We start from the raw sequence: 12,254 nt of genomic DNA on the forward strand, positions 1-12,254 counted from the left end.
CAGGAATGCTGTAGCTGTTCTTTTCAAGCTGGGAACCTTCCTCAGCTTTTCTATTCTCTGCTGCCAAGCTCTACTAACTTAAAACTCAAACTTGCGTGGGGATCGTGTGTGTGTGTGTGTGTGTGTGTGTGTGTGTGTGTGTAAGGAAGAGTTCCATCCCAGGAGTGGTAAAAAAAAAAAAAAAAAAATCGAACGACAGAGTTTTTAAAAAATCTTTAAATGTTTGATATTTTTAAAGTGGTAATTCCATACTTCCCCTGTCCAAATGCTAATTTTCTGAAAACAGTGTGATTATTAACTAGGACAAGTTATTATTTTTAAAAACTTTCTCTACAGCTCAAAATACTATGCAGATTTTTGCCTACCACGCCCTAAAATGTAACTAGAGAGGTAAAGGAAACCTGTACCTCCACTCTCTTCATACTTCCTAAATTTCACACATTAATCAAATATTTAAGATATCTGTGAGTGCTAACTAGGTATAAGGCATTGTGATAGGTTTTCCCATATGTTACATGTGGCAGGTTGAATAATGGCCCCCCCAAAGAAATCAACGTCCTAATCCCCCAAACTTATGCATATGTTACTCCACGTGGCAAAAAACAAACAAACAAACAAAAAACCCAAAACCAAAAAACTTTGCAGATGTGATTAAATTAAGGGCCTTGAGATAGGGAAGTTATCCTGAATTACTGGGTTCAATGTAATCACAATGATCCTTATAAGAGAAAGGCAGGAGGGTCAGAGTCAGAGAAGATGTGAGGACGGAAACAGAGCTCGGAGAGAGACAGAAAGACGACAGGCTCTTGGTCCTGAAGACAGAAGATGGAGCCATGAGCTGAGGAATGCAGGAGGCCTCTAGAAGCTGGAACATGCAAGAACAGATCGTCCCCTAGAGCCTCTGGAGGGAGCTCAGCCCTGCCAACACATTGATTTTAGGACTTCTGCCCTCCATAACTGTAAGACAATAAATTTCTATTGTTTTAGGGCACTAAATTTGTGGTAATTTGTTATACCACTAATAGGAAACTAATACAGTCTGTGTTATGGGCTAAATTATGTGACCCACTGTACCCCCGAAATTCATATGTTGAAGTCCTAACCCCTAGTGCCTCAGAAGGTGACTATACTTAGAAATAGGTCTTTAAAGAGGTAATCATGTTAAAATGAGGTCATCAGGGTGGGCCCTAATCCAGTATGATTGATGGCCTTATAAGAAGAGGAGATTAGGACACAGACATGCACAGAGGGAAGACCATGTGAGGACAGAGTGAGAAGACAGCCACCTACAAGCAGGGAGAGAGGACTCAGAAGAAACCAGCCCTGTAATCACCTTGATCTCAGATGTCAAGCCTCCAGAAGTGTGAGACAATAAATGGCTCACAGATTGGTACTCTGTTGCTAGTTTGTACTAGCAAACTAATACAGTGTGTCATGTAATTCCTGTCACCACAGTTTACAGATGAGGACAACTGAGGCTCAGGCAGGATGAGTAACTTGCTGGGGGCCCTAAAGTTAGGCCCTAGTCAGCCTGCCTCTACGCTGTTATTCTTTCTCAAATTCCAACTGTTCATGCACTCGTTCATTCATTCAACAAGTAGTTATTGAAGCCCATCTCCATGTCACGCACTCGGGATATACTGGTGAACAGAACAAAGACCTATGCCCACACGGTTCTCACACTCCAGGTGTGGCAGGTGTTAACAGGAAGAGGAGATGGCCATAAACAAGAAACAGCACAAATTAAGTAAACCGTATAAGCCTGTATGATATGGACATAGCTGCCCGGGAACCCAGTGTGTGTGAGGTGTGGCACCCTACATGGCACGGGTGGGCAGCCCACAAAGGAGGCAACAGATACGACACAGACCACTCCATTGTCACACTCACTGTGCTATCTTCGCTGATATCACCGCCCCTTGCAAACATCCCCAAATGCCAACTTTTGACAGAAACTCCTCACTGTAGTCTTTGGAACCTGGAGGTGAACAGCTGTCAGTGGCATTGGTGAGTGAGCTGCCATACTCCTTCCATGTATGGAGCACGTCTTGTTTTCTGAATATGTCATCAAGAGCTTGACTCCAACATTTAAAAGCAGCCCTAAAACAGAAATGGAGCATGCAGCAGAATGTTTTCTGAGATCCGTGTTACTAAATCTATCTTCCAAAAGGGAAAGCAAATGCACTGAAGAGACATTTTTTTTTTTTTTTTTTTTTGCGGTATGCGGGCCTCTCACTGTCGCGGCCTCTCCCATTGTGGAGCACAGGCTCCGGACGAGCAGGCCCAGCGGCCATGGCTCACGGGCCCAGCCGCTCCACGGCATGTGGGATCCTCCCAGACCGGGGCACGAACCCGTATCCCCTGCATCGGCAGGCGGACTCTCAACCACTGCGCCACCAGGGAAGCCCACTGAAGAGACATTTTAATTAAAATGTCAGAGAATGGATCTATACCATTTATTGCTCATAACCATTTCTCTCAGGTAGCATTTGATGAATAAAATGCAGCAATGGAATATTATCAACAGACTAAAATTTATGAAAGGCAGTATTTTTCACAATAATTAAACATTTTTTCAGCTGAACAAAGTTTCCCTTGTTTTACTGACTCCTAAAAACTACCTTTTCTTTTGTGCGAAGACAAGAAGACTTCCAAGTTCATGCAATGCCTGAACATTAAGACTTCTTTCCTTGCTGGTTTGCAGAACATCTGTATTTTTAATCAAGTGAAAGAACAAATGTCAGTCCCTGGAAAATATTTCCTGTATATTTTCAAGAATATTTTAAATTGCCTTATACCTTAACTGTGTAGATAAGCAAACTTCAAGCTAATAGAGCCTTTAAATGTCACACAATATGGGTAGAGAAAGAGAGCAAACGATGTTCTATTTTAATGTCATGGAGTGGGAGATGGGGTCAAAGAGGTGGGAAACGTGGAGAAAGTACAGTAAGAGTCGGGCAGGTTGAGATGGTGAAGGAGAAAAATCCAGAAAAAGTGCAAGGCAGAAAGGGCTGGGTATATATATATGGCAATGTGTGCGGCCGGAATACACTTTCTGGGGAGGGTGAAGAATTGGGTAGTGGTAAGATTAGGGAGGCATCTGAGTGCCATGTGGAGAAATGTGGACACTATTCTACAGCATATGGGAAGCGTTGAACAGTTTGTTTTTGATCAGGGATGTGACAAGAGCACAGCAGTTTGGATTCTTCCTTTACCCAAATGCAAAAAAGCATATCTTGAATAGTACCTGAATTTGTTGTTCTCTGATGAATACATGCATTCCAGGATGTGTAGCCACAAAACCCAACTAACATGGCAACGGTTTCTAATGAGGGAAGCAATGTCCCCTAGAGGGTATTTTAGAAATTTGAGGAGGGTTTTGTTAGTTGTCACAATGGGGCATCTGCTAGTATTTCCTAGGTAAGGACCTGACACTTGATGGCCTGCCACGCACAGAACCTTCCCCCACAGTGAGGAAAAAGGTGAGAAACCTATTTATAATTATTTGAGTCTAACATCTAACTTTATTTCATAGAAAGGATATGTTTGCGTGTGTTCAAAATGCTCTGAGTTTTCCAGAAATGCAACCACTGTAATATTTTGTTTTGTCCAGAATGGCCTAGATTTGCCATTTTAGAACATCATGTCACCAAAATTAGCAATGCTGATGGTACTTGAGTTACCAATACACCTGTATCAGTCTGCATTCGTAGCTGTCACATTCATGTGTATCCTGTATACTTTACATACTATATGTGAGCATCTGATTGCTTCTCTATACCTCTAGTGCCTAAGCTCTTACATACCAACAAATAGATTCTTTTATTATAAAGTTATTTCATTTTATTTACCCTTCATTTTATATTTAGAGATTCATATTGATTTTTAAAAATAATGTGCATAGGAAGAATAAAGGGGGAGTTACAAAATGTCTGTTATAAAAAAAGGGGGGACGTTGGGTCTACAACATGGACTGAATTCATACTGCTGAATTTGTAGAAAAACTAAATCAAGTGGAAAGACAAGGAAAATGCAATCAGCTGGGGCAGAGCAAAAGCACATAACAGTGGCCACATCTCGACAAATGGTTCACAGATTCAGTTAAGGTGGGATGGATGGGACGGTGCCTAGAATCTCACAATGGTGACAGCCAATCGGGGAAAGTGGGTGATGGGAGGGGCTGGAAGCTGCTTGTCTTGACGCTGCTCTGTCACTGTCCACGAGGGTGTGATGAATAGATTCTATGTTCAAGCTCTTTCATCCTACTTCTACAGATAACATTTCAGTTACGGTCTAGCACAGGGAACTATATTCAATATCTTGTAATAACCTACAATGGAAAAGAATCTGAAAAAAGTATATATATATATATATATAGATATAGATATAGATATAGATATAGATATAGATATATAACTGAATCACTTTGCTGTACAGCCGAAACTACCACAATATTACAAATCAACTATACTTCGATAAAAAAATAAATTTAAAAAATCATTTAAAAAAGATAATATTTCAAGACCAAATGCAATCTCAACATTAATGTGACAGATCAGATTGAAAATGAACACATAATGAATAAATCTTACTAATAGTTTCATAATAAGAAGAAATTACGAGTCCAAGTTGTGAGGAGGGAAGTTTGCTTTTCTCCACTGAGCTGAAAACTTGGAAGTGCTCCTGAGAAAGGTCAGGAGGTGTTGGCATGTGCATCTCTTCTGTCCCAAGGCAAAACTCCACCTTTCTGGTAGTGAATTTTAAATTGTTCATTCCTCCTTTGTCTCCTAAATTCATGAAAAAAATTTAAAAGAAACTTAAAAATGGAGAAAGAAGGGAAGTTGATGAGGAGGAAAAAAGTAGAAGTGGAAAAGGAGAAGGAAGGAAGGGTTTTGTACAGAGCTGAGACTCATGTGCAGCTCGAAGGACACTATTTCCTTAAACTTCGTATCTCGAATCATTTGTGAAGAGCCCAGGTGTGCGATGTGCTCTACACTTGTGTTACCTCATAAGGAACAGCACAGAGGGGCAGTTTGCTGGAAAGTAAATGTTGAGATAATGCTTTGCTCCTCCTGGGGACTGGCAGAAGTTGCACAGGTTCTGAGTTTGCCTTTTTGAAAAGAGTTTCCAACAGTAAGATGTTAGTTTGCCTCTGGGGCAGAGACCTCTAGGATAGCAGCAGTGCAGAGGTACTTCTGACCTGAGGGGAGAAAAAAAATGGGAAAGAACCTGTCTCTGTATAAGATCAGAGAACACACAGAAAAAAAAGAAAAAGAAAAACTATTCTAGGGGATGTAGTCAAAAACCTCAGAGACAGAGAAGCTAAAATGGATTTAGGTCTACAGCCCAAGGACTGGGGATAAACTGCTGAGAATATCTTAGTACCAGGTGAAATTCAGATTGAGGTGGTGTAAACCATTCTTAGGAATTGTATTTGCTTTTTCTATTCATGTCCTTAACCACTTTTAATGTACACCATAATTGAAAGAAGTTTAAACATGATGTAGAGGGCCAATTTAATGTAATGCGTGTCTGTGGACAATACAACCAAAAACTGTGGGTACATGTCATAGTAAGTGCTTTTTGCGGGGAGAAGGGGCAGCAACAAGAATGAATATATATTGATACATAGATACAAACAAACATACATACATACATACATACATAAAACTTGTCAGTGGTTGTAAAAAACAATTGGTCAAATTTCTAAAAGATCAATTCAGAGACTATTAGCATCTTAGATGCTAAGTTTAAATCTATTATTAATAACTTTAAAATACAATTATTTTAAGTTTATTAATTTAAATTTATTCTTTAACTTTATTCTTATTATTCTGATAAATGTGAACAGCAAGTATTATAAACACAAATTAGGGTTTTAACAAATTTTAAATTACCTAAATGTAGATAATTTGAGATTTTTCTTGGCCTGAATTTGAGTATCTTCTTCCGCTCTGAAGTTACCACTTAACCACTTGAAGTCCTGCTTTGACTGAGTTTACAAATCAACAGATTTTGAGAAGGAAGAAAACAAGTGTAATGTAACCAAGAACAGTGAATATCTTTTTTTTAAGCTAAAAGAAATCTCTGAGATCAAAATCTATGGTATTAATAAGAAATTTTACTAGATATGTATATTAAAATGCATCCCTTTCTTAGACATTGATAAAGTAGTGTTTTGGTAAAAGACTGTAGTTAATTCGGTATGAAACAATTCATCTACTTATAAAAATAAAACAAGACTATAGCACTGCTTCCATATTTACTCCACTTAGGGATTATGCTCATTTCACAGAAGGCATAGAAGCAGATGAGTGAGGCAGTGCTTTGGTTGGAATAAAGTGTGAGAAACACAGAGGTAATCCACTAGACAAGAAGAAAGTGAAAGGCAGCAGGGAGTGGGCATGGAAGTGGGGGAACGAGGAACCTACCGCAGAACACAGTAGACCCACGGGGTGGTACCCTGGGTATATAAAGAGGAAGGGATGTAGAGCAAGTACAGTCAGCCCTCCATTTCTGGGGATGCAGAACCATAGATACGGGGGGCGGGGGAGGGGAGCTGACTGTAAGAGACGTGTACATCCACGGATTTTGGTATCCACAGGGGATCCTAGAACCAATTCCCCGCAGATGCCTAGGAACGACTGTATTTTACCTTGTGTCTGGGCAAGAAATAACGAAAGCAACTTTCTGCTGTGTCGGATTGATCTGTTGTGATATTTGGATTTTTCCAAGGTCTCTCTAAAACATCTCAATGTGTCTGTCACGTCCACAGGCACACAGAGGAGCTCTTTGGCTTTGCTGTATTCTGAAAGGAAAGGGAAGAGTCACGTGAGGGATGAAATGTTGCAGCAAGCCAACAAGCAGCAAAAGACTTTCTAATTCAGAGAATTTCTTGGGCCCAAACGAAAGCTGCTAAATTCAAAGCCCCCAGGTCTGCAGCAGTTGTTTCAACGTTCAGATCAAAAAAAAAATTTTTTTGGTATATCTGACAGCTCTTTTTTAAAAAAAGAAAAAACTTAGAAAATTTTGGTTTGTATGAAATGCAAATAACTTTAGATCTTGCCAATTTTCCTAATAAAGCCTCCTACTTTTTCTTTTGCTGATCATAAAAGATGAAATAATCTACTCCTTTTCAGCAGCCTCTTCAAAGCCAAGGTGCCTTGGGAAGGAGACGAAAGGAGGAAACAAAGAAGCTTGGAGATGGGCAACTGCTCCCTTGAGAGAAGGAAAAGACAGCTTTCTAATACTGGAGTATGCAGAGGAAAGGAAGATGAAGTCATAAACAGGTATGGAACTACAAAGCAGTCCTGAAAAGTGGCCAGAAGGGCAGATGTTGGCAGAGAGCTGCTGCAAGGTCCCTGGAGAGGAAGTGACGGTTCCATAAATTAGGCTGCAGACCGGCTGCATACACCATGAAGCAGGCACAGGGGAAAGAAGAAACACAGGCTTCAGATGAATAACAAATAAATTTACCCCTTCAACAAGTTGAGCAGGTCGAATATCCCCTGTAAAATCTGAGGTCTTGAGAGTGCAGCAACTTGCTAGGGAACAGGGCTATAAGAGGTTAAGAGGCATGACGTCTGCCCTCAAGAAATTTACCGTTTAGCTGAAGCAAAGAGGCATTCTAACACTGGAGTATGAAAATCACCTTGACAGAAAGTATCTGGTTACATGTGAAAATGAGGAAAAGATAGGAGAGATCAGTGTAGGCAGGAAAGGATGAGCAAGAAAGACTTCATGGGAGAGAAGATATGCCAGCTGTGTCTTAGAGGATAGGGAAGGTCAGATCAGGAAGAAAGAGGCAAGTGGTTTCAGACAGTTAGAATAAGAATAGCTGAAGTTGATTAAGTGTTTATACTATGCAGTAACTATTCTAAATAATTACTGTGATAGTCTCACTGAATCCTAGCAACACCCATAAGAGGGATGTACTATTATATCCTCATTTTACAGATGAGGAAAATCAGGCGTAGAGAAGTCTAGCAGCATCCCTTGGGTCACAGAACTAGTTTGTGCAAGGAGAGGGTGGGAGTAGGATTAAGGGTGGCGATTCAGGGCACAATGAGATGACATGGCCAGTCCTTTTGAACTGAGAAGGGTTTCCAGAGGCCTGAAGTCCCTCGCTGAGTAAGTGGCCTTCATCCTCTTTAATGGGCAGTCAAGAAATGGTTTTGATTAGGACCCCAGCAGAAAGAGATAAGTATTTCAGGAAGAGTTAGCCCGCCGCTGTATGCACAGCAGCCTGCAATGGAAAGAGGGTGGTGGCTGGGAGGTTGTGAAGTTATAACACAGACATTGTATGATTTGAACTTGACTGAGGTGGTAGCAGTGGAAACAAGGGAGGGACACAGGGAGCATTCCAATGTTAGAAGCGACAGGAGAGTGGTTAATTGGCTATGTGGTGAAGAAAAGAAAGGGAGTGGGAATTACCTCTTCCCCATCTTTCACGGCCAATGACCTTGCTTCCTACCTCAATGGGAATAAATGGGAGGAATCCAAAGGGATTTCCTACAATCCCCTACCATCAGACCCACCCAGCCCCCAGCACCTGTGCCCATCTACACTGCCAGGGCATCACTCCAGCAATTCTCCTCTCCCCTCCAAATCATCAGTTTTTCCCTCTGCTGAATCATTCTCAACAACATTTTCCTTTTTTCTCCTATCTTAAAAAAAAAAAAAAAAAAAAACAAAAAATTTTCCCTCTGCTGAATCATTCTCAACAACATTTTCCTTTTTTCTCCTATCTTAAAAAAAAAAAAAAAAAAAATCAAAAAAATTTCATGTTCATTGCAGCATTATTTACAATAACCAAGACAGAAATAACTTAAGTGTCCATCAACAGATGAATGGAGAGAGAAAATGTGGTATATACCCAATGGAATATTATTCAGCCATAAAAAAGAAGGAAATCCTGCCATTTGTGACAACACAGATGGGCCTTGAGGGCATGATGCTAAGCGAAATAAATTCAGATAGAGAAAGACAAACACTGTATGATCTCACTTATATGTGGAATCTAAAAAACACCGAACTCATAGAAACAGAGAAGAGATTGGTGGTTGCCATAGGCAGGGGGTGGGGTGATGGGCAAAATGGGTGAAGGGGGCCCAGAGGTACAAATGTCAATTACAAGATAAATAAGTTCTAAAGCTGTAATGTATAGCATGTTAACTATATCTAAATTTCTAAAATAGAAAAAAAATTATTTTTAAAAAATAAAAAACCTTTCTCCTGACCCTACTTGCCCCTCAAGACACCATCCTATTTCTCTGCTCCATTTTACAACAAAACTCCTCAAAAAGTTCTGTTTTCACTGTTCCCCATTCTCTCTTGAACCTGCTTAGATCAGACTTTCCCCCATCATTTCACCCCAAGGATCTTCATGTGGCTACATCTAATGTTCAATTTTTAGACTTTATCCCTCATAAATTTTCAACAGCATTTGACCCAGTTGCTAATTCCCTCCTCCTTGAAATACTTTCTTCCCTTGCCTTAAAGCTCCTTTTCCAGCCTTACTGACACTCCTTCTTAATCCTCTTTGCTAATTCATCCTCATCTACCCAACCTCTTAATACTGGAAAAGCCCAGGGCTCAATCCTCAGAATGCCTCTCTTTTCTTAACTAACATTTGAGGCAGGCTGGGACCTGGGACCTTTGCTGCAGTGCTTGCACCTGGACAAGCGTCTGCTCAAGAAACAGAACACAAAGAAACTATAAGGGACTGAAAATAACTGCGTGCTTGCACAGTTGGGGCAAATCATGAACAGTAAGATATACAATCTGTCACTTCTGAGGTGCCGGGAGCAAAAGCAGGGTACTGGGCATGATCCCTGCACACAGGACCACCAAGGGCACGGGGAGACCACCCTAAGGGTCCCTCCGGCCTTACCCACTGATCTGCCCTCACACCCCGCTTAAGGAACCAGCCCCCCTGCCAGTCGGGGAGCGAGCGAGGGAACCTGTTAATTCTTCTTGCTCCCCCGTGCTGTAGCACGAGTCCCAGTAAAGCCTTGCCTGAATTTCTCGTCCTGCCTCTTATCAACTTCTACTGATTAAAGAGGCCAAGAAGCCAGGTTGGTAGCACATTCACCCCCCTGATGACCTCATCTAGTCTCATGGGTCTAAGTATCCACATGCTGCTGGCTCCCAAATTTCTATCTCTGGCCCCCACTCCCCTGAAGTCCTGAGACTCATCTATCCAATGGTCTCCTCCGCTGTGCGTTTAATAGACATCTCACACTTAACAGGTTCCCAACTGATTTCTGAATCTTTCCTCCCTAAACCTACTCCTCCCATGGTCTTTCCCCATCTTATTAAGGGATGGTTCTATTTTTCCAGTTGCTCAGGCCAAAAGCTGAAATCGTCGTCGACTCTTCATGCCATCTCATGCCCCAAGTCAAATTCACAACAAATTCTGGAGGCTCCCTCTTCAGAAAACATCCAGAGTGCCACCTTCGCTCACCAGCTCCACTCTCCACTCCCACTTCCACTGTTTTCCAAAGACCTATTATCTTCTTTTGAATTACTGCAATCGCCGCCCCCAACCAGTCTCCCTGTTTCCACCCTTGCCACTCTCAACATAGCAACCAGAGGATGCCTTTTAAAACGTAAGTTCTCTCAGGACTTCCCTGGTGGCGCAATGGTTTAGAATCCGCCTGCCAATGCAGGGGACGTGGGTTCGATCCCTGGTCCAGGAAGATCCCACACGCTGCAGAGCAACTAAGCCCATGCACCACAACTACCAAGCCTGTGCACCTAGAGCCCATGCTCCACAACAAGAGAAGCCAACGCAATGGGAAGCCCACGCACCACAATGAAGAGTAGCCCCCACTCACCACAACTAGAAAAAGCCTGTGCACAGTAACGAAGACCCAATGCAGGCAAAAATAAATACATAAATAAATAATTTTAAAAAAAATAAAATGTAAGTTATTTCATGTCACGTCCCTGTCCAAGACCCTCCACTGGCTCCCTTATCACCTAGAGCAAACACCAAAGCCCTTGGAGTGACCTCTAAGGCCCAACATGAACAAGCTCCCCATCTCCTCACTATTCTCCCCCTCACTCCCTCCCACACCAGGCATGTTTCCACCTGAGGGTCTTGGCAACAGTGGTTCACTTTGATCTAGAACATTCTGCCCTCAGATAGCTCCATGTCTTGATTCCTCAGCTCCTTAAGCTTATGGCTTAACCATTAACTTCTCAGTGAGGCCTCCTTTGATCACCCTCTTTAAAATTGTGGCACCCATTATCTTCTGACGTACTATGTGTTTTACTTGTTTATTGATTGTCTCTGGCCACTAGAATGCAAGTTCCATGAGGGCAGGAATTTTTGCCCATTTTGTCCACTGAATTCACCCCTGGCCTATAACCATACCTGTTATGTGGTATGTGCTCAATAAATATTTGTTACATGAATGAATGACCACAGTTTTCAAAGCTAAATGGCTGGGATAAACTTTATTAATAACCACTTCCATAGGCATTAATCGCAATCAATCCTCACAGCACCTTACAACTAGCAGAGATAGATATCACTTATACTTTACAAAGGAGGAAAGGTGAATTTGAGGGACATTCCCTTGTTTTAAACCCCTAACAAGAGATAAGAGAGAAAATCACGGTTCAAGTCTGAAGGCTTTCCCAACTAGTTTTCCAAAGGGTATCAGATTTGGGGAACAGGAAGTGACACCAATTTGAGGCCTGCTAACGTGGGCACAGAGACACTTTGAGAATAAGACAGGAATAAGCCTGGGGTCCTTGTAAGCCCAGGGAGATCCCTATGGAATTCACAACACAGGGTCACATTCAAATGGCCATAGAGATAAATCTTTCATTACCACCCTCACGTCTAGAAACCCTGGAGGCTCTAGTCAAACCAGGAACATGGCCACATGGAGAGGAGCACCTGTTCCCCGAGCAAGTTCACTCTTGACACAGTTCCCTGTCACACATTTAAGAGGATCAAATACGCAGGCCACAGTAGCTCTTTATTAACTCCCCAGTAATCTCGCTCTTCTCCTGCGAACTTCGCTCTTCTGTCCCCTCCATCCTGTCTCCACCATCTCCCCTCCTCTAAGCATGCACAGTCCTGCACCATCCCCAACAAGGCATGCCCCTCCCCCTCCCACCCCAACCCTTATGCACAACACCCTGAAGATTACAGGTTTCTGCTCTGGTCCTCCGTTCTCTTGCCAGAATTCATGAGCTTGGCTTTCATTTTTTTCCTCCATAGAGAGAGAGATTAGGGA

At 42.0% G+C, this 12,254-nt stretch overlaps 1 protein-coding gene across 1 annotated transcript in view; it reads right to left on the reverse strand.

Annotated features, from left to right (window-relative positions):
• LOC103078703 (putative uncharacterized protein C12orf63) overlaps positions 1-12,254 on the reverse strand; it is a gene marked incomplete at its 3' end in the record, with an annotated part of 102,527 nt that overhangs the window by 72,614 nt on the left and 17,659 nt on the right. Inside the window, exons 6-8 of the mRNA XM_007447303.1 lie at positions 6,656-6,808; positions 2,622-2,709; positions 1,891-2,100 (exon numbers count right to left, since the gene is read on the reverse strand). Coding sequence (XP_007447365.1) covers positions 1,891-2,100; positions 2,622-2,709; positions 6,656-6,808 — 451 coding nt within the window. The remainder of the gene's footprint in view (positions 1-1,890; positions 2,101-2,621; positions 2,710-6,655; positions 6,809-12,254) is intronic.

This window comes from Lipotes vexillifer, unplaced genomic scaffold (genome assembly GCF_000442215.2).
Source record: "Lipotes vexillifer unplaced genomic scaffold, Lipotes_vexillifer_v1.1 scaffold277, whole genome shotgun sequence".
In the NCBI taxonomy this organism is placed as follows: Eukaryota; Metazoa; Chordata; class Mammalia; order Artiodactyla; family Lipotidae; genus Lipotes; species Lipotes vexillifer.